General features: G+C 39.4%; 3 protein-coding genes across 4 annotated transcripts; all 3 read right to left on the bottom strand.

The window, feature by feature from the left end:
- Positions 1 to 829: 829 nt before the first annotated feature.
- Positions 830 to 6,327, bottom strand: LOC136944838 (nuclear receptor subfamily 1 group D member 2-like). Of its 2 annotated transcripts, none has more exons than XM_067238753.1 (8): positions 5,930 to 6,327; positions 4,665 to 4,898; positions 4,429 to 4,517; positions 4,165 to 4,309; positions 3,328 to 4,034; positions 2,933 to 3,130; positions 2,607 to 2,817; positions 830 to 2,433 (listed from the first exon to the last, which is right to left on the bottom strand). In XM_067238753.1, the coding sequence occupies exons 1-8, from the start codon at positions 5,958 to 5,960 to the stop codon at positions 2,237 to 2,239; spliced, it is 1,812 nt and encodes a 603-aa protein (XP_067094854.1). In that variant the 5' UTR covers positions 5,961 to 6,327; the 3' UTR covers positions 830 to 2,236. The 2 variants fall into 2 exon arrangements, with proteins under 2 accessions (XP_067094854.1, XP_067094855.1); XM_067238754.1 differs by having other exon boundaries at positions 2,945 to 3,130.
- Positions 6,328 to 7,083: 756 nt separating this feature from the next.
- LOC136943794 (ubiquitin-conjugating enzyme E2 E1-like) lies at positions 7,084 to 10,517 on the bottom strand. The gene is made up of 6 exons (XM_067237254.1): positions 10,393 to 10,517; positions 9,014 to 9,191; positions 8,346 to 8,396; positions 8,048 to 8,180; positions 7,560 to 7,707; positions 7,084 to 7,284 (listed from the first exon to the last, which is right to left on the bottom strand). Exons 2-6 carry the CDS (start codon positions 9,160 to 9,162, stop codon positions 7,187 to 7,189), a joined length of 579 nt encoding a protein of 192 aa, XP_067093355.1. The 5' UTR covers positions 9,163 to 9,191; positions 10,393 to 10,517; the 3' UTR covers positions 7,084 to 7,186.
- Positions 10,518 to 10,992: 475 nt separating this feature from the next.
- On the bottom strand, positions 10,993 to 22,709 carry ube2e2 (ubiquitin-conjugating enzyme E2E 2). The gene is made up of 6 exons (XM_067237253.1): positions 22,619 to 22,709; positions 20,478 to 20,660; positions 19,416 to 19,466; positions 13,046 to 13,178; positions 11,961 to 12,108; positions 10,993 to 11,730 (listed from the first exon to the last, which is right to left on the bottom strand). The coding sequence occupies exons 2-6, from the start codon at positions 20,651 to 20,653 to the stop codon at positions 11,633 to 11,635; spliced, it is 606 nt and encodes a 201-aa protein (XP_067093354.1). The 5' UTR covers positions 20,654 to 20,660; positions 22,619 to 22,709; the 3' UTR covers positions 10,993 to 11,632.
- Between the last annotated feature and the right edge of the window lie 4,229 nt (positions 22,710 to 26,938).

The raw sequence follows: 26,938 nt of genomic DNA, 5'->3' as shown, positions 1-26,938 counted from the left end.
CCATCATACATTTTATACTGGCTTTTACACAAGTAGCAACAGGATGAGAGGGTGATATCTGCTTTAAAACCACTAGCTCTCAATCAAACTTCCTTTGAAAGTTTTGTTTGATTTTCCAGAGGATCGTGTCAGGCCTATTAACCAGTAAACAAAGGAAAACCATGGTCTTGATTGATGTGTGGTTGCCATGGTTTTTTCAATTGGGGCATTCGGGGGTGGAACGGGGTTTGAGGACAGCCGTAGTCAGGATTGAGACCCTAATCTATGTGGGATGTGTATTTGAAATCACTTGAAGTGTGTACAGTCTACACAGTATTTTAAAGATATATATATATACATACAGTAAAGTAATAATTACAATGAAAGAATTTCAATGAAAAACTTAACTTCAATGAATTACAGTATAAGACAAATGTGGTTACATTTGTTTCTTCTGCTTTTTTTAAGGACACCTGTATTCTCAGTCTATATGTTGAATGTCTCCACTCATGCTGTATGCATTTTATTTGAACAGGAATACCTAGTGACCAGCCCACACAGACATTGAAGGAAGGTACGCAGCTTTGAGTGTCAATGATGCATATCTTGTATGTGCCATGTTGCACCCTTTTCCCGTTAGTTGACTTTTATGTAAAATACTGGGTTTGTTATCGCAAGACTGCATGAATCAGGCAGTCCTATTACACTGAGTGCTCTTCAACAAAATCTTCACCTACAATGTTTTTTTTTTTTTTACGTTTTCAACCGCATGGTAATATACAATTGGTTTCAAAATGATAAGATTAAGAGAATACATTTGGATATAAAACTCAGCATGATTTTTAAAATAATATAATTTATCTTTGTGTTACATGAATAATTAATACAGTGTGCATATACAGCAGTAGCATAGCAAATATGAGCCATGCCTACGACATGCCATGCTTTTCAGTACAATATGTATTTAATATCAGACTGAGCCGTAGGTGGACAGCTACACCTTGTGGACAGCTTTGTTCAATATATTATTGTATTTTCTTCGATATAAATGAATTACTTGGGTTATACAATATTTATTTCGGACAAATCCATGAATCCTTTTTCGAACTGGAAAATCTCAAATCGAAGCTGTCCTGTAATTCCAAACAGCCAGGCTGTGAAACATTGTGGCATAAGGACAAACTTCTTTGTACTTCATTTGAAGTGCACAATGTAAAGAATAAAATGCAAACACAGGCATTTAACTTATGTATTTATTTATACTATTTATATATTTATATTATTATATATGAGAGATATACATGGCTATTTACATGGGTTCCATGAAAGACAGACATAGGAAATACATTTATGTTGCTGTGCTGGAACATGGAAGAGAGCCTAAAAACATGGAAGTTTAAACACTAACATCAATGATGCTGTTGGTAGCAATTCCGCAACACAGTGTGCAAAGTAGTGTTGCTGCAAAAGGTATACTGTGCAGTTTCAGAAAGTAGTGAGGTGAAGATACCTGATAAAAAACAAACATCAACGGTTCTGACAAGAATAAAACACATTATACACAAAGAACAGTTGAAACGTCATTACAATAATAATGATTGAAAAAATTGAACAAAAGAATTATACTCTGTCCCTTAACAAAAGGGTAAATAAATCATGTGTCAAGTCATTTACTTAAGGATAGCCATGCATTAGCAGCAATCATCGCACATTCCTTCTGATACTTATTTCCTTATTGTTTAAGTCTGGCGTGTTTTAGGAAATAAGTATAATGTTCCAAAATGAAACCAAGTTACAATATTCATCAGACATCCTCTTAATTTAAATATACTGAAAATCTCACATTCACTGTGTTCATGAGCACAACACTTTGGAATCAAATGGCTTTCTGAGAAAAACAAAAACCTATGTGGTTCTGAACGAGATCTTTTGTAAAGTCAGTGTAGTACTCACTCATGTCTTGAAAATAAAACAAGTGCCTCTTACTTTGCAAAACCACGAGCATCTCACACACGTGTGTGTGCAACATCTCAAGATATCAATTTCATGACCTCTTATGAATACAGAAGACGATATTCTTTTCTCTGACCCTTGTTTTAACATCAGGCAAAAAATATAAGAGCTTTAGAATACATTCTAGAGAGTGATACTCAATTATGCAAAGATTGGGGATAGGCAGGTCCTGGTGGTGTTGGTAGGGGTCCTGGTTTTAAGGGCAGTATAGGGGCACAGCTGGAACGCACATGCTCCATAGGGTTCAAGGGTGCACTTTGAAGGCCAGTAGTTCTTCGGAGTGCAAGTTGTTGAGGGAGCGCAGCTCAGGCAGTTTGAGCAGCAGCTTGGTGAAAGTAGTGGCCCCATTGGAGTGGTTCTTCATGATAAGGTTCCGCAATGCTCGAATCAGGTTGTCCTGAAGGGCCTCCACAGAGCTCAGACCTTGGATCCCTGAACGATCTAACCCCCCAAAATTAAGCAGATTGTTAGCATCATGGCGTGGCTGTTAAGCATACAATTAAGCTGACATGGAAAATTACACATAATTTGGCTCACAACATAAATCGGAATTGTCAATATTATAGGAGCAATGGCAGACAGGCAGGAGAACTGGAAGAAGGAAGTGTCTGTACCGGCAGAGACAAGGACAACGGCAGTGAATAGGCGCATCTCGTCAGCGTCCAACTGCATAGTGGCCAGCTTCTCACTGAAGTCACACATGGCAGACAGTAACTCGCCAGCACCCAGAGACTGCAGGGTCTCCAGGCTGTATCGCTTGCCATTCAGAAAGGTGACGGTCCGAGCCGCAACATCAAACAACGAAGCGAAACGCACCATTAGCACCTAGAGGGGAAGTGGAGAAGATGGATTAGAGATGGGTATGACATGAAGAGGTCCTTGATCATCACTGTGGTGGGAGAAAATGGTACATGGCTTTGTGCTTGTCGAAATAGCTCACTTTGTTATTTACCTCAAAAGTCCCAGCTTTGAGCAGGCTGACTTGGTCATGTTCGGAGAGGTCTCGGAAGCCAGGGATCTTCTTGGCAAACTCCACCACCTCCCGCACTGCCGGGGTGAAGCTCATGGAGAACTCCTCCCAGATCTCCTGGCTGGACTTGCAGGGGTCTACGTAGGGAGAGTCATTCGTCCCACACACCTGTAGAGACAGACAGAGTATAGACAATCAGCAATAGAAGATATCGAAATATAGTGAGATATTTCTTATACTCAGTCTGCTCACAAGAAAAACACTTTGAAATCCAATTGCTTTGTGAAAGTTACAAATATTTTTTATATTTTACCAAAATGTATATCACAAACAATACAAAAGCTAGATCTGCAAAGGTCACTCACCAGATGTGCCCTCTGGTCCACATTGTACGCTGATCCACTGATACCATTGGAAACAGTTTGTTCGTTAATGTTGTGCTTCCTTTGGTTGTTGTCATCTATTATTCCACCAATGGTGGCACTGTTTAGGTGAGCCTTCTCATAAATCACCCTTTCTTCCCTGTATGGAATGCTGCCGATTGGTTGGCTGCTACTGTAGTGACTGTGCTGGTAACCATGCTGGTAGCCGCCAACAACACTGTGGTTCCAGCCATTCCAGTTGCCCTGCTGTTCTTCTATGCTGTTGTTGCTCTGCGTTTCCCTGGCAACTAAAAATGGTGATCCCTGGACCTGACTTGGTGAACTTTGCTTTCCGCCATCATACGAGAAAGCACCCTGGTGCTGTCTGGCTGCCGCGAAGACAGTCTCATCTTCGCCGCTGTCGGAAGAACATGAAGAGGCGGAGCTGGAATTGGTGTCCATAGAAACCATGGACTCAGAGTCCTGGGGACATTGCGGTGACGAGGGGTTAGAACATGAGGACGAAGAGGAGGAGGAAGAGGAGGGGCTAGAGTCATTGGGGAGGGCGTCCATGGTGCGGGCTGGGCTCTGGGTGCCACTGAGCATGCTGTGGAGCTGACCACTGTTGCTCATCATGTTGTTCATGGCGTTCTGCATCTCCAGAAGCATACGCTGCTTCTCCCGTTTTGGGATGCGGCCGAATCTGACAGCTGATGTGGAGGAGGGGGTGGGGGAGATACGTATTAGATCACATCAAATCATATCGACCAAGTGTAGTTTCGAAAAGATAGTTTTTCAGAAGATATTTCACTGTTAAAGCTAATTAGAGGGACGACTCACCATCCCTAGACATGCCCACAGCCAGACACTTCTTGAACCTGCACTGCTGACAGCGATTTCTATTGATCCTTATGATGGTGCAGTTTTCCAACTTCAGACACTTCTTGTATTGGATATTCTGCTGTATGCTCCTCCTAAAGAACCCCTAAAGAATAAGAAGATGCTAGACTTAATGCACTATTAGTACAGTGTTTGAACAATGAGCAATTACTGAAAGAGTTGTGGGGGTTTGTGTGCAAAACGTGGAGCATGACAGTGTCTCACCTTGCAGCCTTCGCAGGCGTGGACGCCATAGTGGAACCCCGAGGCCACGTCACCACAAACCTTACACAACAACACCATTCCATTGATCTCTGCAAGGAAAAACAGACCACCATTATTGCTGGTCATTACAGACATGTAACCTACTACTAAGATTCTAGGAGTTAAAATCCTCCCGCTATAACTTCTTATATGACTTATATGAGTAGGATGAGTTAAGAGTTGGGATTGTAACTCACTAGTAATACCACTTTTAGCTGAGGATGCAGATCGGCCAGTCTTTGCAGTGCCGGGACCACGTGAGTGAACTTGTTTGGCTGGGGTAGGGGCGATATCCATCACCATGCCCACCGCTCGGCTGGGCAAAGAGGGGCGAGGTGGAGAGGAGGACAGGAAGCTGCTGTTAGAGCTGTCACTCATACAGGACTTCAGGCTTGAGGAAGAGGTTGAAGAGATAAAGGCTATCACACCCCCTGAACAGAAAACAGGGAAAAATTATAAGTTATAGCAGCTGTATTGAACGCATTAACTGGCACTTCAGTTATAGTAGTCAACCCATTAGACTGACTAAATGAGTCTAGTTTTACATAAGATTATGATGGTGCTGGTGACCTCTGGAAAACGTGTTTGCTTCATGGCTTTGTCTAGGCTACTATAGTCTAAAAAAGCTTAAGCCAAAGATCAATGATACCAGGTACGCAATTCTATGTCACTGATAATTTTGAAGCAATACATACAATTTTCCCTTTAAAACGAATTAAAATGAGCCATCAAAACATCTGATAGAGCTGTCTATTAGGTCCGGTTTTGCTAGTCTGGTCACATTTGTATAGCCTATTTCTGACTGTTGACTATAAGTATGTTGAAGTCCTCGACATCAGAGACAAAACAAAAAGCACAATACATTCACTGTAACTAGTGTTCAAAAGTTAGCTTGTGTTCCCTGACATTTTTAAAGGTGATTACATAACTATGGTTTCTATGGAGTAAACATGTAGGTCAAAACAACTGTCTATGGTTGTCTCACGTGGAACTGCAGGCTGCAGTCGAGCCAAGACTCAATACAGAATTATACAATGAACACGTCACAAGCTCTTTTTGACCAATCAGCATTTAGAGTCAAGAAGACCGTACACAGGCACATGGCTTGGCTGTTTGGTGCATGTGAGTTAAGTAAAAGGTGGAACATTGTTGTTGTGTCAAATACCCTATAGCACAGTGGCACTCCTAACCCATATCAACAGACTTCCGTTTCAATACGAAAACATAAACAATTTGGTTTGTTTTCGTTGGCACACCCAGACAAGTCAATATGACATTAATATTTGTTATATCGATGTGTGAATCGATAAACAAGTGCAAATGTTTCTCATTCATTCTTCAGTGTTCACCCTGTGGTTGTCATTGTAACAACGTAATCGGTGATTTTAACAATTCATTAGATGAAAAGATACATTGTAACTACACCGCTTACTGTAGCCCGCAACGGTTCATTATTACTTACCAGGCTTGCTTGATCCCATTTCTTCAGGCATCCTCTCAGGAAATATACAAAAAGAAACCCCCTGACTGACAATGTATTGTCAAGACCTCGCCAGTTCCCCCCAATAAAGTCGACTACGAGATTTATTGACGCTGTAGGGTGTTGCTCAAGGTTTTCAATACGAACAAGCACAAATGGTAAAACTCAGCATTCCGCACTTTTAAAGCGTAAATGAAACGTTTGCATCCAAATGACAAAAATGATCAAATAATCTTCACTGAAAGAATTGAAATCACCGTATTTTTTCAGAATAGTTGAACTAACAAGACGCCAGCACAATCGGATACATCCAAATTGTTTAGTTCGAAATTGTTAATTAAAATTTGAGGACCGAGAGAGGAACTCCCTTGCTCGTTTACTGTTCTGTACTAAATGTTCAGAATAGTGTGTTTCCATGTGACCCAGTTGTTGGCCACTCCCCCTTGACTGGCCGCTTGAGTCAGTTTAACCCAGTGACACACTTTTACAGACCAGAGGAGGAGTCAATTCAATGTGAACGTAATAGGCTGCCTGTCACGTTGCAGGCCACAATGTTCAAGCAATGAGTATGCACTGTGTATGTCTATGTATTGAGTCATTTAATGATTAATTATATCTCTCATATACATATCTAATATGGACACATATGTACATTTGCTTGAAACATAAGACATATACTATGAAACACTTTATAATCCGTTAACCAAATATACCACAGAATTTGTACCTTTTTATTGTAAACCTAGACCTACTGCTGCACACTTGAGGTGAAAGTCTGTCAAGCTCAAATGTCAGATGTATCTGGCAGATGAAAGGCTCTTAAGGGGCTAAGAGTTCAAGCAGACTAAAGAGCATGTCATGTCTTTTTTATGATGAAGATCATGAGTTTAGAGGAGGCTGAAATTGATTTGACAAATGTTATGCTTTTGGGATAACCGATTAAGAATCCATGTTCCATTAGTACAGACAACGCACCTTTGCGATCAGGAAGAAAAAAGTCCTATTGGAGGCATTTTAGACCAAATTCATAGTTTGTGGCATTTTCTAACATGTAAAGCTCAAAAATATTTTTTGGGACACATGCCACACTAAGTGGTACTTTTTTGGGGACTAAATAAATGTTTATACAAGACATATTTTCATTACTTATATTTATTTTCATATTTATTGAGATAACTTAATTATGAGTCAAAAAAAACAAAAACAAAAAATACACACACACTGTTTGTCTCTGTGGGTTCATGTGGCGTACCGTCTCGTCCACTGTTTGGCTGTTCTGTCATGCTCCGCTCTATTAGCTGTGTACTGGGTGGCGATGCTTCCAACAAGGGGATCAGCTAGACAATTATGGGGGACAGAGGACACAGACATCAGACAATGACAAGCAGAATTAGAAAGCATTGAGCTTATAAATTAGTTTTCCTTAATGATTTCCTAATTATCAAAAACATCTCTGATTTCTTATTTAAGTTGACTACCCCATGACTGAATATCACCCATTTTCTTCGTGAATAATTCTCCCCAAGTATCAGTAAAGAATTCCAGGAACACATCAAGAGTTGTCAAGAGTGCATGTGTGCCAATGTACAAGTTGAACCGACCAAAATCTTACCAGGGTTGCAGTCTGTGAGCAAGGAGCAGATGGACAACAGCACCTTGGAGATGGTGAGGGCTGGACTCCAGTTGTCCTTCAAGATATCCAGACAAATTACTCCCTGGCTGTTGATATTGCAGTGATAAATCCTTGTACGGAATGTTACCTAACAAGAATGAATACGAGTCAATAGTGTAAAGAAAAATATATAAATCATCCATCGACAGTATTATGAGTTTTATATAAAGATGACCCAAGTGCCCCCTGGTGGATGTTTAAGGCCACTTCATGGTAATGACAGTGACAGCAGACAGATAGAATGCAATCCAAATTATTATTAGAAAAATTAATAGAAATTAAAAAAGTTACACATATGATCGTAGTACAAAATTACATTGTGACCAATAACTACGATTAAACCAAAAATTCTATAGAAAATCTAATTCGTTGAACATTTACTCAAAATAATTAAATGAGTCATCAATTCAGAAAAACACAATGAGGACCTTGGGTGGTTTGAAGGGGTAATCAGGTGTGAAGGCGATGTCGAGGAAGAAGACCCCTCCCTCATAAGCAGAGCCTGGCGGGCCCAGGATGGTTGACCTCCACTCATAGATGTTGTCTCCTTTGGGTCCAGCGCTGGAAGCAAGCAATGTAATTGTGACAAAGTTGAATATGTTTCTTACCCCACAACGTAGACTAGTAGGCAAGTGATACTCTGGCCTACTTCTATAAGCATGGCTTGATGTGTTTGGAGAACAGGGATGGTGGGGAAAATGTGTGACGAGGTGGAACAAAACCAACCTGCAGTTTGGCGGAGGGTCCAGTGTGATATCTGCCAGCTCTTTTTGAATTCTGCACATACAATAATGCAATTAGGTCAAACACAAAAATCTTGATTGCAGCCGTTTTATTTGTTTATAGAGGTATACATCAAGATTAGCTAATACTCCTCGCAAATACCATATTAGCTCACATTAGCTGCACACGATGACATTGTAAACCTAATTATGCTCCTAATTACTTGGACAGTATTAAATACTTCCACCTTCAAACCGACTTAAGAGCCATGTGGCAAACACACAAACATGACCGGTGTTGTGTTAACTTAAATTGTCATATTATTGTCCTTAATCATAATGGTCTGATAAAAAAAAAAACTAAATTATTACCCAATCTCGTGTAATCAATATGTTAACCCTCGTGCTGCCTTCGGGTCACATGACCCAAAGGTTCATAACGAACCATCGTTGTGTTTACCCAATTTTACCCAATACAAAAACAAATACAAATAATTTTCTTTTAACCATTCCAATGTGGGGGGTCTGAGACAACCCGACAGTTAAAAGAAAATGCTTCACTTTGTTTTTGTATGAGGTAGATTTGTCGCAATACGACGGTGGGTCACAATGACTGATGGGTCAGAATGACCCGAAGATAACACAAGGGTTAAGCATTCCTTGGTATTTTACCTTTTGGCGCTGGTAGATAGCAGCTTAGAGGTCTTGCTCATAGTGGCTTTGCAATCCCGCTTCTTGCAAGATATGTCCCCCTTTTTGTTTTGACTCGAGGAAGAAGATGTTGAAGAGCTTGTTCTAGCATGTAAATCCTTATCAGACATACCACACTGACCAAGAGATGAGCAGGAACCTAAAAGGTGTGGAAAACAGTGGGGACACAAATGGGGAATTAAAACGATTAGCTAGCTTGGATTGCCAAGTTAAAGTACACGCCATGCCTAACATAAAGCTAAAAGGCAATCACAGTTGACAAATAACCACTCTGTGCATATCTTTATCCAACATGTTTAAACAAACAGCTGTAAGGTTTGCTGGAATTTCTAATAAAGACTGGCAATGCTCGTTCAAAACCAGTGTCGGCCTACAGCTTTCCTGTTTTGGTGACACCATTGAAAATTTTACCAAGAAGCTAGTGGAAGTGGATTTAAGATAGCCCAACAAATGTAGCTGATTTGTTACACTAAAGCGTATTGTAAGAGGCAGTTCCCTACATTAGGAAACATGACCGTATCTGAAGCTAAAATTGCATGATAAAAGACTGGTAAGCTTTTATGACTTCTAAATTGCCCGGCTGAAAAACTGGAGAAACGTTAATTTAGTAGTCAAAAACAGATATTTTAGCGCCTAAGAAAACATGTTGGTGTCATTGTTGTTGGAAGTCTGCTCAGCATGTGCAAGTTTGGCCGCTGGACTGTTTTCATGGATAATATTCAATTCAAATTGATATCATGCAAGCTATGAACAGGTGAAGTGATTGAGATGTTTTCACATATAGTCCAAATCTAAGAAATACAGCCGACATGTCACTAACGCTAACTGGTGTCTTATGTTAGCTCATTATAGCTCATATCAGGTTCAGCCAGCTAGTAGCAAGTTAGCCCAACCTCAAATACAGTTTTTTTCTCTAGTACTAACGTTAACTACTGTAGTAGGCTAATACTACTAGTTGGCTAGCTATCTAAATTACCTAGTCGACAGTTCGATTAAATTATAAACCTTTCATGAATTACACAGTGTGACCCTTCAAACCTGTCAAGGTATACGGCTAGTTAAGAATAGATAACTTACTCTTAACATATCGTTATCTAACGTTAGCTACCTAAACTCGCTGTTGTTGGCAATGTTTAGCCAACTGGCTAGCAAGCTAGAGCTAGAGGCGAGCTACAGTAGCCTTTTTTTTTTTTAGCTTACTAGTAAAGCCGGCCAGTGACTCAAGTAGACCGTCTTTGATCCATTGCTTTTTTATATATATATTTTCCCTTGATCTTAAATAGACACTTTATAACATTTAAATGTATACCGACAGTGGCAGTCTAATTTGTATAACTTACCCCTTTTGGATTTAGGTCTGTACAGTCAACCCCCTCTGCCTAGATTCGTGCCTAGCCAAACGGCGGAAGTAATCGAGCAATGGAATCGCAATGGAATCATGTCGCGCGCTGAGCCACAGTGATGAAACACACACAGTCGGGGGAAAAGGGACAAACTGTTGCAAGCAATCCGCGATATAAATTTCCGTCGTTTGAGTCAGGAAACTTTGTGACACGGTAAGTTCCAAACCTCTGGCTTTTGTTTTGCAGAGGCTCACGTGTCTGTAGCCTCTTTGTAATTCACATCGGATAAGGAATTCACTCTAAAAAAAGGAAAGTTCTGAACACTGAATTGAGATATCCATGTGCATTCGTTGTAAATGAAAATACATGATAAAGCTCCTAACTTTATATACTAATTTATAAAATGCCTATGCATCTGATACATGGTGTAATGGCAGATCAAAGTGTGCATATTGATGTTATGGCAGATCAAAGTGTGCATATTGATGTGAGATGAGGAAGTGGCTTGTAATGATTCCGCATATAAACCGATGTACCAAAATATGTTTACTGTCAAACAGAAACCAGATAACTCAGTAACAGAAGAAGTGAGCAGAATCACAAGCCGACCACAGTGTTTTATTGGGTGCTTCAGTAATACAAGTGCACAACAAACCACCCTTCCATTACAGAGGTGGTGGGTAGCCAGTAAATATACAAGTCCTGCCTCTTTCACAGGTCGACCTATACTTTTGTGGTCTGCCTCAAAAGCCTTTGAAAAAATACATACAGTACAAACAAAACCAGAGGGAGTTGAAGAGCATGACATTACTTTTGATGCAAATCACCCTCCTTTTCCATGCACATAACATTGATGACTGAAATATGAAAAAAAAAAAATGAAAAAAAAAAGTTATGTAAAAGCATATACATTGTTCCTGTAACCACTAAGAAAACAAGGATACATATTGTATAGTTGAAGGACAATGAATTTTTAATACAATAATTCCAACCTTCAGATATTGGAAAATAAAAATCCCAATCTACTCTTTGTATAAAAAAAGCTTTCAAGTCAACAAGGAACAAAGAACAGTTCTTTACACAGAAAATGAAGATAAAGGTTGAGGAAGGGAAGGGGAGGGATGGGTATAGTGTTGCACTTAGTGAGTGTGCTTTAACAGACTGGGGGGAGAGAGGTAGAGAGAAGTACAGTGAGGAAGGGTTAGGAGTGGTAGAGGGATGTCATCGTTTAGGGGATCTATGTGGCGTATCTCTTTGTCCACTGCTTGGCTATTCTGTCATGTTCTGTTCTGTTGGTCAGATATTGTGTTGCGATGCTCCCCACCAGAGGGTCAGCTGTGAAGGACAAAAAGGGGGGAAGAATAGGCATTTTTGAATGAAAATCGCAATTGTAAATTAAGTTTGAGATGTTGGTTTAAAACATTTTATATTAAAAGTGAAATATACACAGCTAGTATTTTCAAGGACTGGGCATTAGAAATGTAAATTAATACAATAATATTAACAACAGCAGTTATAAAAAGTTATAAATTGGAAGCAAACATTTTCTAGATTTAAAATCTTACCAGGGTTGCAGTCTGTGAGCAAGGAGCAGATGGACAACAGCACCTTGGAGATGGTGAGGGCTGGACTCCAGTTATCCTTCAGGATGTCCAGACAGATTACTCCCTGGCTGTTGATATTGCAGTGGTAGATCCTTGTACGAAATGTTACCTGGCAGAAATGTAAATACACCCATAAAATGGTCAAAACATTGATAGAAAACATTGGTTATATTAACGTCGCCTTCTATTGTTGAAGTTTGTGAATGTGAGTTGAAATGTCCCGTAACACTTTTTGTTTCATATCAATGCAACAAACTTTGACAGGCAAGACTGTATATACATCACTGATTTAACTTCAGTCTCACATCTGTTTAGTCTTGACACCAACTCTCCCTCAAACATACACATCTGGAGACCATGACCCAGACCTTCCAGAGGAAACTTCTAATGAGCCTTGGCATTCCCCAAATCACACAGGACAGGTTGTTATAAATAACTCCCACAATGATGTTCTCATGCCCAAGGTTGTCTGCGAGTCCTACTTATAGTTGCAAAGAGACTTTTCAGCTGTTTTGAAGGTGGGGGATAAGAATTGTAGGATCTTTAGAAGTCCATGTAGTATTTATTTTTTGTAAAGACTATGGATAAATGGAGGCATTAGCTGCAGATCACTCATGTGGGGTGATGGGAGGGGGGGCATCAAGCCCTCTGGCTACTCAGTCAAACTGGAGCCTGCAGTTTTGTTTAAGTATGCTGTTAAACCCAGAACTGCTAGTGACACAGCTCAAAGAACCAGAAACAGAGGGAGAAAGTGTGTGTGATAGTCAAACTCAGAATGAAGATAAGAGAAAGGAAGATTGAGTGCTCTGGACAGCAAGAGTTAGTCCCCATTCATTTTGATAATGACAACTCAACAATCTAAACCGCTCTGAAGAGCACATATTAAGACCATTCAACAAAAGACACTGTTTGAAACAATGAACATTAAAAAGGAAGGCTTGAAGAGAAAAGGACAGATTGTCTTTTTTACAAACTGCTACCTCAATGAACACAACTTGTACAATAAAATCTTTAGTACATCTAAAAGGAATTGTGAATGTGCTTACCTTGGGTGGTTTGAAGGGGTAATCAGGTGTGAAGGCGATGTCGAGGAAGAAGACCCCTCCCTCGTAAACAGAGCCTGGCGGGCCCAGGATGGTTGACCTCCACTCATAGATGTTGTCTCCTTTGGGGCCAGCGCTAAAATCAAAACAAAGACTTGTCAATATTTTATGTATCGCAGAAAAAAGGAACGATACCCAATCACCGCTAGCAGCCGGCTTGTCTGTGTGAAAAGGTGAAATATCCATACCCATCTGTGACAGAATGCTCTAATTAAGTAACATATTTTACTCCGTCTTCCAAGATTCGTAATCATTTTGAAAAGCATGAAGGTCACATCCTAACGACTTCCTAACCCTAACCTCCCAGATGATGTGTGAGATCACATGGTGGCTGCTCCCCGCATTACTGCCACCTCTGCCGATCTGACAACCACTGAGCTCCGGGATAAAGACAGTTTAAAGTACATGTCTGGACTGACTGTTGCCTGGCTCCTACCCCTGCCAGCAGGAGAGGGTTTGTGGATTGTTGGAGAGCTGTTCAAGCAGGCTAACCCTTCTGAGCCAATGTCTCTTTTTAGACCAATAGAATGGGAGAGCTGAGGACCACTGTCAAAGCCGGGGGTTCCTCAGATAAGTGGGAGGTTCCAAATGTACACTTTATAATTAAAACAAAAAATTGAAGGTCTGATAAATGGGCCTCCATTAGTTGATGGCAAACCCCTTTCCGCCAGGCATTTGAGGTGAATATTAAACTATTGAATAGAGTAATGACTCTTAAAAGTGTCTTTAATGCAAAATATATAAATGTGTAACTGGCTTTAGAACACCAATCCATTTCATTTTAGTCATTTTAGCAGACGCTCTTATCCAGAGCGACTTACAGTAAGTACAGGGACATTCCCCCGAGGCAAGTAGGGTGAAGTGCCTCACCGCTCAGCCACCTGACTCCCTCTTCAAAAAGGTGTAGGCCTAGTGGCCTACATTTGCTAATGCTAACCTAGGCTCTGACTTTCATAATACCTCAAAGGATAACTTGAAACACATTTAGATGGAGACAGTTCAGTCAAACCATCCCACAAACATTTAGAGCAAAGCAATCTTACGCTGGACATTCAAAAGCAGTGGTGAATACAGATATGTAATATTAGTATTTAATTCCTTGATGACAAAATATGTCATGTCCCTTCTGACAAAAACTTGAGCAAAATTTGCATCACTGCTTTGTGAATATGGACCATTTAGCTCATTCCAAATGTCAAGTCGCTTGAGGGGGATGGGGAGTTTAAGAAACAAAGAAAAAGATCTGTGGCACCCTCTGCCTCTCAGTCTACATCTACCCAGCCTCTGTAGCAAGACAGGGCTAGCCCTCAACAGCCTCTTCCTCTTTCTAGGGATGGGGAAAATACTTCTACCAATCAGTCCCCATGGTCTATGGCCCTAGAAACATAAACATCCTATACATTTTTTTATCATAAAATTATGCTTATGACTCTAATGGTTATGTCTTGCAAACAATATCTTCTGTGCAATCCCCAATAAATCTGCAGCATGTCAGTGAAATTCCTTGATTCAGTGAGTATTTGGGTCAATTGTTCCAGGGGTCTGGGATACATTAGAGTGCGGGTGTCTGTGAGAATGCGCCCCAACCCCGTCCACTGAGATTACACTCATGTGTGAACCCGCTTCAACAGCTGGAGCACTGCATACACAACCGAGCCCCCAAATAAAACAGCTTTAAGCTGCACTCATTTAAGCTGCTTTCACACGGCTGTGACACTGGTATGCATTTCTTTTTGTTACCGTTTCACTTTTTAAACCCCAGCCTTCCCAGTATCTTGTAAAAATAACAGGTTCTCTCTGCAATGAAAAGCTATCTAAATACTGCTCTAAACTCCATGAGTAATACAGTACATTTCAATAAAGCCAAAACACATATAAAACACAATTTTGTGAGTTAGCTCATGTCAGGTGGAAAATTGGGATACGATGCAATTGCATGGTCATTAACAGATTAGTCATTGTTTTATTTTTACATATATTTCTAGGATATGCTTCAAGAACACATGTCCAAAATGGAAACATAGAAAATGGATGTGTAACACAGGCCTATCCCTCAAGTCACACAGCCAACACAAGATGTGCAGTTACTAAAAACAATCTTGATTTCAACCTGTGATCTGTAAGTAAAGAGACCAGAAATCAATTTAATTCAGTATTTTGAATGATGTTTCCCTGTATCATCATTGTGCTGTGTGGGACTAGAGCCCTCTCTGCTCCCAAGAATACATAGTCCAAAAATTAAGGTAATCTGCAGATTGTGTCAGTGTGTGTTTTTTCCTTCCTATCATCTGGAATGACACTATAGGGTGTAATCACTCTCAAATCAGTGGCCTGCCTTGGGCTATTGTCTGTATCGTCTGCTCTGTAATTCCCCTTGAGATAAGGGCTGTGGTTATGTTGATGAATCAGATATAGACAGCTGATCAGCCTGGATCCCTGGGTCAGTCATCCAGCTCACAACAGGAGTGCACCAGCTAGTAACCCACTGCGACTGTTTGTGCATTTGACATGCTTAAGGTGAACTTCTGTTTGTCTGTGTGTACACTGGTTTGCCAATATGCATGACATGCAATGTACGATAATTAAAAAAAGAAAAAAACATTCCAAAGATTTCATTTTTACGTAAGCTTTCACAAGCCATCTTGGAGAAAGTAAAATTGAGGTTAAGGATTAAGGTTCTCACCTTGTGTCACCTTTAAAGTAATGTAATTTAGTTTTTTGCTTTTACAGGCCTACAATAAAATAAAACATTGCATAAAAAGTAACCAGTCATACATTACATTACATGAAGGCTGCCATTACTTTAAATACAATTGAGACCAGCCCCAGAAAAAACTGAAGCTTATGTTATTGAACCCATTAGACCAAAGTGGTAATGGAATAGAGTAAATGTTTACTTTTTAGTTATTTGTTCCTTAGCCAAAGATTGTACTGTTTTCTTTCACATCAGTTGTGGATTACCATCCTGTCAGTTTTAATGACCCTAAGCTGCTTCTGTGAAACCAGTTGTGTAATGGAAGCACTTCCCAACAAAATGTCCACATAACGCTTCACATTTGGTTACCTCTGCACCCTATTAATAACATTTAGGATAACTATTTGCAAGAAAGTACCTCACAAATTAGGACATGGAGAGTAATGACATGCATGAATCAAGACACAGGCTGTGTTAACTGTCAAACAAGTGCTATAGCGTGAACATGAAGGATAAATGAGGTGATGCTTGAGGTCCGGAACAGAGCACCTTCAGTCACTCTAAGAATGCTTCATTTGACTGAACGCTCTTATTCTCTGGGAAAAGAAAGGTCACACCGGGACTAAAGGCAACATTTATACATATATTTAAACATTTTAAGCCATTTTTTTTTTTCCAAGTATGCTGTAACTGGACTAAAATGTAAAGTACAATTGTACACCATTTTTATTGGTTTGATAAACACAACTCTTGGACACATCACTGGTGTTGTTCCTAGGACCGAGGGCTTCAGGGTGTTCCTTGTCTCTCATCATCATACACCCTCACCCAGGCTACTCAGCCGAAAGTTGATCAGACCTCAGGTTGAATCACTACATTAGTCCCCATGGATCCATGCACCATCATAAATAATGCTCAACTGCTAACTTCAGTTTCATCTAACACTTCTTCAAATAATAAAATATGGCTACGGGGTTGTTCGAGTAGTATAACTCAAATAGCATTAATGTATGCTACAGAATTAAGAAAACACATTCTAAATCATCAAATGACAATGACATTATGCATTGACATTTTAAAGACTTTGAGGGCCTATAGTCATCAAATCAGTAATCTGTCAGAAAAACGTGACTGACCAATTATGTTCCCGGACCATCTCTTACATATATGCAATCCATCTGCTAAAGTTGGTTGAATTTAAATAATTTAAGTACCCAGTAAGAATATTAACAAAGCAGCATAAAATGGTCAGTTCTGTGCACAGATTGTTTTTCCATCTGAGTTATCTGTCCCCTTTTTCTTGGCAGAAACACATCTGTCTGAACCATGTTTGTTGCAGTATTTTCTGTGCCTGGATGGACCAACATTAATCTTGGATAGTCTCTCAGAATTCTATGAAGTTGATGAGCAGATGAGTCATGAAGAAGAATTCCCAGAGGGCCTTCTGCCTGGGGCGCGTACACTCCCTTCTCCCAGCCCCCAACCCTTCGGCCCCTCATGAATACTGATACCCAGAGCCATCTCTCTATGGCTCTGCTAATACCCAGCCAGCTCCCCGCTGTGTTTAATGGTATGTCTGTGAAAAACAACTCTAGGTTTGTCACTCGCACAGTCCCTGAGGGGCACATCCCCCTGCTGTCATCACAAACATGGAAATGATCCCATCAACGATGGGGGGGTGGGGGATAGTATGCCAAGTACAGTACCTTGTAAAGTACAGCATATCAAATATACACAATATTACTACAAACAAGGCCTCAGATAAAATATTCTGACATGGCTTAAGTATGTGTTTGACCTAAGGGCCTGCATCATCAGACAGAGGCAGCTGAGTTTTTGGAAATCAAACAAGCATTACACGGTTTGGTTCAATGGAACAGAAGCTACAGTATTTTTGTTGGAGATCGACCAGATCCATATAAGATAAGATATTTGTAAAAGTTACTTATATTGTCTGGTCAATTCATTAATCCAGCCTCCTGAACCACCCTCAGGTCTCAAACTGAATTCTACCTAGACAACGCATTTCAGCTTTTGGACGTCAGTTGGAGATTTAAATTTAGTGTTGTTCTCATCTCATCATGTGCTTCATCCTGTAAAAACACACAAACTGCGTCTGCAAATACACTTACGACATCTGACTGTTTGAATAATTGCTGTGTCTAATCCCTTTTAATGCATGACAATGCCAAGGTAATGAGGGCTGCACAATACTGTGATCAAGACAGGCTTCAAAGTGGCATTGAAAGACTTCCCATTGTCTTCAAAAGGCAGTCAAATCAACAAATTCATGTTAAGAGACAAATGTAGAAACAAAGCTGAAATAAACGGATTCAGTGGTTGTGTTTGCTTCATAGTACTTTCTATTTACCATGACAATTTTATAATTCTGATCTGCTTCCCACAATACCATGAAGAGATCACTATTTATTTGACGCAAATTAGATTTAAGAAGTGTGTCTTGTTTAGTCAAAATTTATGTTTTTTATCCTGAGATTCTAAAGACCTGGTCGAGCTTTGGATACAAATTTTACAAGCTTTTTGAAAATAGCTAACTTGACCAGCAGTGAGCAGTGTAAGGTAGACTGATACTATGATACTAACTTAACCATGCTAACATACCCAGGCAACTAGTGTCTTTTCTCCCAATTTAATCTTGCTTTTGCACTGCAGACAGGTTGAGTCAAGTTAGTACCATGCAGTGGAAAGTGTCATACAACCTTTTTCAGTCAACCTAATTTTAGGAGGCTTTTAAACAAACGGTGGTCCTTGTGAACTCAACATCATACTCTGCCTTCAGTGCAAAAACAAAACTAGGCTAGTTCTTGAAGTAGATTTGTAAGTTACCTACATGTATTTTGTTGGGAACAGGGGGTTCAAAGGGAGGGAGATCTAATAGAGATATCAGTTGAGGTATTTATGGTAAAAGTATCACTTAGATGAGTCATACAAAAGCAATTTTCCTTGATTGTCTTAAACAGGAAACTTGAAAATAAAAACATATCCCAAATAATTACAAAACCTACCACATCCACTTCATCTCCCTCAGTAAAAGCCTAATCTTGTCAGGCCTGGCCTCCATTTTCTTTCCTAATTTGCCTCAGAGTGCAGAATCTGAGGTAATTACTGTGGCTGTTCTAAACAGGGGGATAATCAATGACAACCTCACTTTGTGTTATTTAAGTTAATAAGGGCTGGCGTCTGCTCCCTGTCCCTAGGGATACCTTTTGTCATTCAGCGTGGCTGATGCACATGTGGTTTGCCACTTGCCAGCGACCATATATTTTCCTCAAAGGACAGACAGCCATGGCAGCAACACACAATAACCATTGTCTCTGGTATATCCCCAACAGAACAGGGAAATACAAAAGGATTGAAACCGCTTCTGCAGAAGTCACACTGTTCCATGTTCTTTTTTTAAATGTGCTTTCCAGCACACACTCTAGATACAAATGTTGCTTTTCATGCAGGGTTTAAGTATGTGTAACTTGTGTTATTTAAAGAGCAGCTCATTATGCATTCATTCTTAGACACTGGAGTCATTGAATCTATTTGTGGATTCCAACCCTTTATCAACATTAAAAGAAGATCTGAATAAATTTCTGATTGTCTCCTTACCTGCAGTTTGGAGGTGGATCTAATGTTATTTCTGCAAGTTCTTTTTGGATCCTGGAAAACAGTAATGAAATAGGTTTGAATCTAAATGAAAAGCAAATCTCTGGTAGCTCTGATTGCAGGCTTTAAACATAAATATACTTAATACTGTTAATTGATCAATTAAAATGAACAAACAAGTGATAAGACAAAATTATAAAAACAAACAGCATATCTACATGTCGATAAGACCATAACTGATACTTACCTCAATTAACAACATCTCGTAAAGCTTCTTGACAGGTAAATCTATTTATTGGCCATACTGTATTATCTTAAATAAACTGCAATGCATCTCATGCTATTGTGGAAGAAATTCTTGATTTCTCCCACACTATTAGACTATAGACTGTTGTATATGTGCATCGTACAGTCTAGGTTAAAATAATGGTTCTCAGCAACAAAAATGTCTGTCCTTCAGTGTCCCTCAAAGAAGCCATTTACAAGATATTTATGTGAGGAGATATGTATACACTAACTCTTTTATATCTTTGCTTTCTCCATTGGCCCAATGACAATGGCTATTTAGCCAATAGGATTACTACTAATGAATTCATAATATACAGGGCTAGTGTAAACAGCAACGGAGAGGAATATGTTCAAAATATTAAAGAGATTTTCCTGTAGCCTCAGTTAACCTTGTGCTCAATGTGTTGCCGAATTCTGTCATAACCTTTCCCTCTGAAAGAAGCATAGGCTGGCAGAGTCAGGTTGAGAACGGAAGGTTGTGGTGCACTGCATGAGATTTTATATGTAATTGATACTTATTCAGTTAAAGAGAAGGTGCCTTTTTTTTTTTTTTACTTCTGTGAACCGATAGTGCCATGTGCATTTTTGTTGTTGCTATAACACATACTTTTTAAGATAAACAAAATACGAATTTCATGGGATTGTTAATGGCATCAATGCTAACAAAAACCATGCCCCCATGAGAACTGTTAAGCAATTTCACCTCTCCAAGCACAGTAACCCCCCCCCCACCCCCCAACCATAATACCACTACAATAATCCAGATTTATGTTTTACCTCTTGGCACTGGTAGAGAGTTTGGCAGCAGTTTTACTTGAGATCTTGGTCTCCTTCTTTTTGGGCTGTGCTTGTTCCCGCTCCTGTTCGGCTGGTACTGATTCTCTTTGTTCAATGTCAGAGCTTCCCCCGCTGGTGCTGGGGCTGTCGTCCGGTCCCTGCACCTCACTGGACATCTTGGCCCTGGGATTAGACACATAACTGTGTGATGAGTTATTTTCCTTGACACAGTGATGTAAAAAAAAGTTATTTCAACAAAGTACAGCACAAAACTCACAAGATGACAATACGGGCCATGTGTGTAGATTTACATTTACATTACATTTATGCATTTAGCAGACGCTTTTATCCAGAGCGATGAGAATGATTTGCCACATTGTGCTATGGTATATGTATTACAAAGCAATACATCAAAGAAGACAAATATATTAAGAGTGTAGAGCCCAAATGACACAAACCCAAATGTCAACCAACTGCTCCATTTAACTTCTTAAAGATGTGGCCCTCACATAGCCTTTATTGGTAGTGCTCACTTCTTAATTTGGTCATCTTGATTTGAGAAACTGTTTCCCAGTTTTTAAATGATTTCTTCATGACATTAATCATTTTCATTGAGGGTAAAGTGGCATCTTAATTGCCTAAATGAATTGGGCCCACACTATAAACTATAATGCCCACATATAAATGACTACCACCTTGTATTAAGATGAGGGATGGATACAACTTAATAGATTGCCATTTTAAGACAGGTATGCCTAAATACGTTTAATTATATGCAAAGGGCCTGTTTCACACGATAATTGTACTTTCTTTGATAAACTATAGATGACTGATTGGGTTGAAAACGATACGACTTTTACCAAGTCTGTCCACAGTCACTGCAAATTCAACTGAATCACTAGCCGCAGGAGAAAGTGTTCACACCAAACCGACCATGTCCCTCTAAAATACTAATTTTGAATTGAACCGAATAGGATGCAACTGGACATGACAATCTTGGTTGCCTTAAGTAAAACAACTGATATCGGGTCAAAATATGTTTGTGTAGCCTACATTTTAGTTAGACAACAACATTAACCTCAATTAAAATTCGCAAGAGAGGTGAGATGGTAACAGTCACCAATGTCAAATGTTAATGTGCAATACAATAGGCTATAACTACCACAATGAACGTGATACTATGAACTTATAAGAATCGACTGTTTGATTGCTCAAATCAAAGGGACACTTCAAAGTAGCTGTCACTAAATCTAGCAAGATGGAGGAAGGAGCGTTCGAGCTCAGACAGCCGCACAATAAACAAATTGTGCAACTCACTGAGTAGGCTATGTATCAGGCTGCAGTATGTTTATCTTATGGAGATAAACGCGTTTGAAGAAACTGAACAGTGACTTGAAGAGGTGCATGATATCAACAACTGCTCCGTCTTTTCCGGTGGCGTTCCATGATAAGGACATCATTGTTAAAATGTATCCACTTCACTCAGTCAAATGTATCGATTTGCAAACACTTTTGTCCTCTAGCAACGCCGTGGGAATAATATCCATTCTTACATTATACAATAACGTTTAACGCATCCGACATGCGCATATTAGCCTACCCTGTGGGCCTCTTGTACAGTGGGATACATTTGAACCAAAAATATATCACTTTCATGTTCGTTGATGGTTCTATATGTCACAACATTCTAAAACCGTCTCCCATTCGGTGTAAAACACAAAATAGGTTATGCCCCTTTCTCAAATGTCGCTGTCAAGACCATTGTATAGCACACATCATTAGCTGCCAGTGTAAGGAAAAGTAGCACCCGCTGTGATATTCCCTGCTATGGGAAATTTAAATAGAAAGGCCTCCGGTTTAAAAACTCGCAAAAATACCAGTGACCATTTAGCAGGAATCTTCCTAAATGCAACAAGAGCTCACCAAGCTCGTCGAAGCGAGGGCCAAAAGAAGGGCTTGGAAATGTGTGAATAGACGACTACCCAACATTCTGGAGTGTCCACAATAAGCTTTGAGCACAGCGTCGGCACAAAGGGAGGCACGTCCCACACATCCCCCTCATTGGAAAACCCTACTTTCGTGGGACATTTACTTACTTTCTGTATATACAAGGGACAGTTAAATACGTAGGAAACGTTTACCTGGCAGCTGGCCGTCGATGCTGTATTCTCTTTAATAATTCCAGTTGAGAAATATATCCACACACGGCCGTCTACTCGCGCTCGTGTCCTTGCTATTTAACTGAAGGTAGCAACAGAAAAGCGATTACAGAAAACTGAGGCAGCCGGACCGGACCGCCTCCATGCGCGCTCCCAGATTGCGCGCGCTGCTCGTGCACAAGTGTCATAATCTTTGAGATGGAAAAATGTCGACTGTTATAAGTTATAATTTTTTCGATCGAAATTAACGTAGCCAGACTGGACTGGGAATAGTCTGAAGAGAGATTTTAAATAATACATCGAATCTACAGGATACAAACAATCTTAAAACAACGATGTGTGTGATGTTGTTTTCTTTTTTTTCCAAACTAACAAACGTCTAACAAAAACGTTTTCTAAATTTGCTCTCAAGGGTCAAGACAGCCGCTGTGCTAAAATAAATAGATAAAAATGAAGCAAGTCGAATTGTAGTACAGTACCTGGTTAGTTAACAAAGCAATTAACAATTGTAGCCTACTCACTGGTAATGAGGACACAAGTTTTCTGATGGACAAACAACAAATCACATCGTCGCGTTCGTGATTTCTTCACACTCCTTCCTCTATACATGCTCATGGATCTGGATCCTCATTCTTAGGCATGCCTTTTGGATTACCCTTCTCAGCCTTTAGGGCAACATAACAATAGGCCTCTTGCCAATGAAGGGGGCCGATAGCGACCTACTAGGCCAGCATCTGAATAGAAAAGGCTGCGGTGCGAGTCCTGCCCTGACAGGAGCCAAGGTCACGTCTGCACTGTGCAAAGGGGCTTTGTTATGGAAATGCAGGGTGTAAAGTTTAAACCTCAGAACAATCTGAAACCTGGTTCTCCATGTTCCCTCGTCTCTCCACACCAGATCCAATGGACTAAGCATGCCAAAAGTCTCCTATGGCAGTGCCCTGTTATTGGCCTTTTCTTTGGCTTGGCAAGAGCTTTTGTGTGTGGAGTGTGGTGAGTCGAGTGACGCTAGATTCGAACAACTTTACACAGATGTGCTGCTTGGAAGTAAAGCAATGCAATTAGATCCATCTGTTGACTTAGTCACCTAGAATTATACCAAATCTGTTGAACAAATGTGAAAGTGAATTAAAAAATGTAAGTTAAATGTGTACCTCTATTGTGTTATGGCTTATGGGCAACGGCACTGTAAATATTTTTGTTATATATATTAGCAAGTGATTTTATAATGGTGGGTTGGCTGTATTTATTTATTCCAATTCCCATTGTTAAGGTCTCATCGTAAATACCCTCAATTAGTATTACAAAAATGTGAAATGTTAAGTTGTTAATGGGATGGTGCCTCTATGTCCTTATGGATAGGACATAAATACATAGAATTGGTAGTATTTAGTACCAACAAATACATTCAGACTCATCAAGCACACAGTTCTGTGTTAATTCTAACATGCTAGAATAGAATTGTATGTACGCTAGAATAGTATTTAATCTATTGAATATCAAGGCTGGAAACTATATATGTATCCAGGCCTAATATTTTTTTTTTTCACACCGCCAAATAGAATTGGATTGTTAAGGTTTTTTATAATTAGAGTTATTTTTCCAATATTTATGTATGGAAAGACACAAATGTATTGAAAGACAGGGACAGCTATTGTATAATTTTGTTTACTGGTTACAAGTTTTGAGGTATGAGTGTACATCCTTTTAAGGGACTCTCAAAAGCTCTAGGCCACTCTAAATTGAAAGGTAGGACTGCTTAGTAATGACAATTCAAATCCCTTTATTAATGTGGAAGGAAATAAAAAAAGAGGACATCTGTCAACTATAAAGGTTTACAAATGTTTTATGTTTTAAACTGTATTATAATCCCTTAACTCAAGGATTCACTTTCCTTTAATCACAAAAATGTTTGTTTTTCTGACAAGACATACACAGCATGGTCATTGCGCCTTGAGGTTTATCCCCAGTTAGTGCATATTTATCCTTTTTGTAGAACACAAGGTGGGGCTGTGAGACCTGCTGTGTGGATCATTAGCAACCCTCTATTTCCTCACTCTCATGTCTGTATATTTCAATTTCGTGTTTTTGAATGCCAGTGACTGTTTGAAGTGAAAAGGTCTGCAGCCTGTCAGTTTCTTTTCTATATAGGAAGGCTAGGAGATATTGTGACATGGAGGAATGGGTATGATCCAAGGTCACATCATCGGTCCTTTACGGCATATCTTGATCCTCTGAATCCTTACATAGTCTTTGTCTCTATGCTATGTCTGATAGGTTCTGATGATGTTTTCATCTATGTTACCACATTTAATTTGAGCACAAGACGTGTCCACAGAACATTTGAGTGTGCCATGACATTTTCAGAGTTAGAGTTAGAGTATTAACATAAACATGTTTATTATACGTGTGTAGGAACTTTAGTACTAGCGGTGTTAATGATGAATCAGTTATAACTGCACAAAGGCACTGAGGCATTGGATCAATGGACTTAACCAGTTGTCTCTACAGTTGCAATAGGGTAAAGGAATTACCTTGGTTTTGTGTGGTACTTAGTTTCCCTCTTGGATAAATTAAAAATGTTAAAGGGAATCAACACATTTAACAGCAGGTGAAATAATGGCTGCAAAGATGATCGATTGGGGCACTTTAAGTAAAGTAAATTATTTAAAAATAACTTCCAGGCTAGAAGTTGTTACATAAAGACAGACAGATAAACAGAAAAAAAAGCCACAAGACACAGAGACGTGATTTGTACAAATTTATTCTTTTAACTTCATTTCTTGAATCTCCGGTATAAACATTATGATAAATAAAACTATTTGGTATTTTTTAATCTGGAATGCCCTTATTACATGGTTTCATAATAATCAAAGCTTGATATTCTCTGAATTTCTTATCTGCTATGACATGAAGCATATCTAATGATAGAAAACAAATGTAATTTAGTTACTGTTATCTTACCATGCAAGGAATGGAGATAAAGATTGTCATTCTAGTTTTGTGTCTTTCTTTGTGTATATTGTGGTAAACAACTTTATTTTCAACTCAAAAATAAGTAGCTAATTTGTTAATAGACTGTGGATTTCATTACACTTCTCTAACTACATTATACAATGTCTTCTGCCATTCACATTTATTGGCAGTTATTAGAAAGAACAGAATTAACTGTATGCAGTTCAACAGCTTGCCTGCAGATGACAGCAGTGTAATTTCTGTGTAGTTTTCTGTGTAAAAACATAGAAATGCAAAGCTATTTCATTTTAAACAGTTACTTAATGCCTGCATTTTATGTTTCTTGACATACAATAATGTTATAATTGTTTTCTATAGTTTACAGTTTATTCTAATTGAGCATTTCATAAAAACAAAAACAACAACAACTGTAGTCAGAGCTCATACACGTTACTTGAACATTATGTTTTTGCTCTGCCCCTCAGCCTTACTCTTACTCAGTGACAAAAGAGGTGTCTCTTGTGGAGCGGTCCCCAATAAATAATATGACAATCAGCAGAACTGTAGTTTGCGAAAAATTGTTTGAATCAAAGTTGGGCAGTATGTCAGTCTCATACAATTCCAATAATGTTTCAGTGCTTTGAACTGCTGAGAAAAGCAATTCAAACCTGACCAAAGCAGTTCTGTCTAACTCAAAATGTCTACTAAAAGAAGGAAATGGCTAAAACTGTGAGACATCATGTTTGCTTTTAATTTTAGATCGTTTTTGAAAGCCTCAGAAATGTAATGCTATCACAATCATCTTATCTTGGTGCCTCATGTTGAGTTTAAATTCAGGTTTTTACTTTGTTGGTGCGTTGTTGTGACTGGTACAGCAGACCTCTATAAAGGACATCTCATTTGGTGGAGGGAGGGAGAGGTCCTTTTGGGAGGTGAGGGTAGGAAATTAAGTTAGAGAGACGTGAGTGAATTCTATTATGTGAAGAGAGCAGCAGCTGGTGGAGGGAGCTGCCTGTTTTGCTCCCAGACAGGATTGGGAAAAGACCCCTCTGCTCTCTGGCTCTCTATACTCGATGACCAAAGAAAAGAGGTAGCCAGAGGAGAATACACAGACCATCCACGATATCAGAGAAACTCTAACAATGTCATTATTGCTTTTATTTGATGTGATATGCATTGTAATCCTCGGGGTAAAATAAATGGTGTAAAGGGGACAATGTTTGGGGAGAGAGAGAGAGTGAAAGAGAGAGAGAGAGAGTGATGTGCAGTGGTCCAAACCCCCCCCACACATATACACACACACTCATATCCACAGGTTAAAAACACACAAGCAGACACATACAGAAAGAC

The sequence above is a fragment of the Osmerus mordax genome, chromosome 6 (assembly GCF_038355195.1).
Source record: "Osmerus mordax isolate fOsmMor3 chromosome 6, fOsmMor3.pri, whole genome shotgun sequence".
Lineage (NCBI taxonomy): Eukaryota > Metazoa > Chordata > Actinopteri > Osmeriformes > Osmeridae > Osmerus > Osmerus mordax.
The sequence above is the reverse complement of the archived record's forward strand: the minus strand, read 5'-3'. Positions and strand labels throughout refer to the sequence as shown.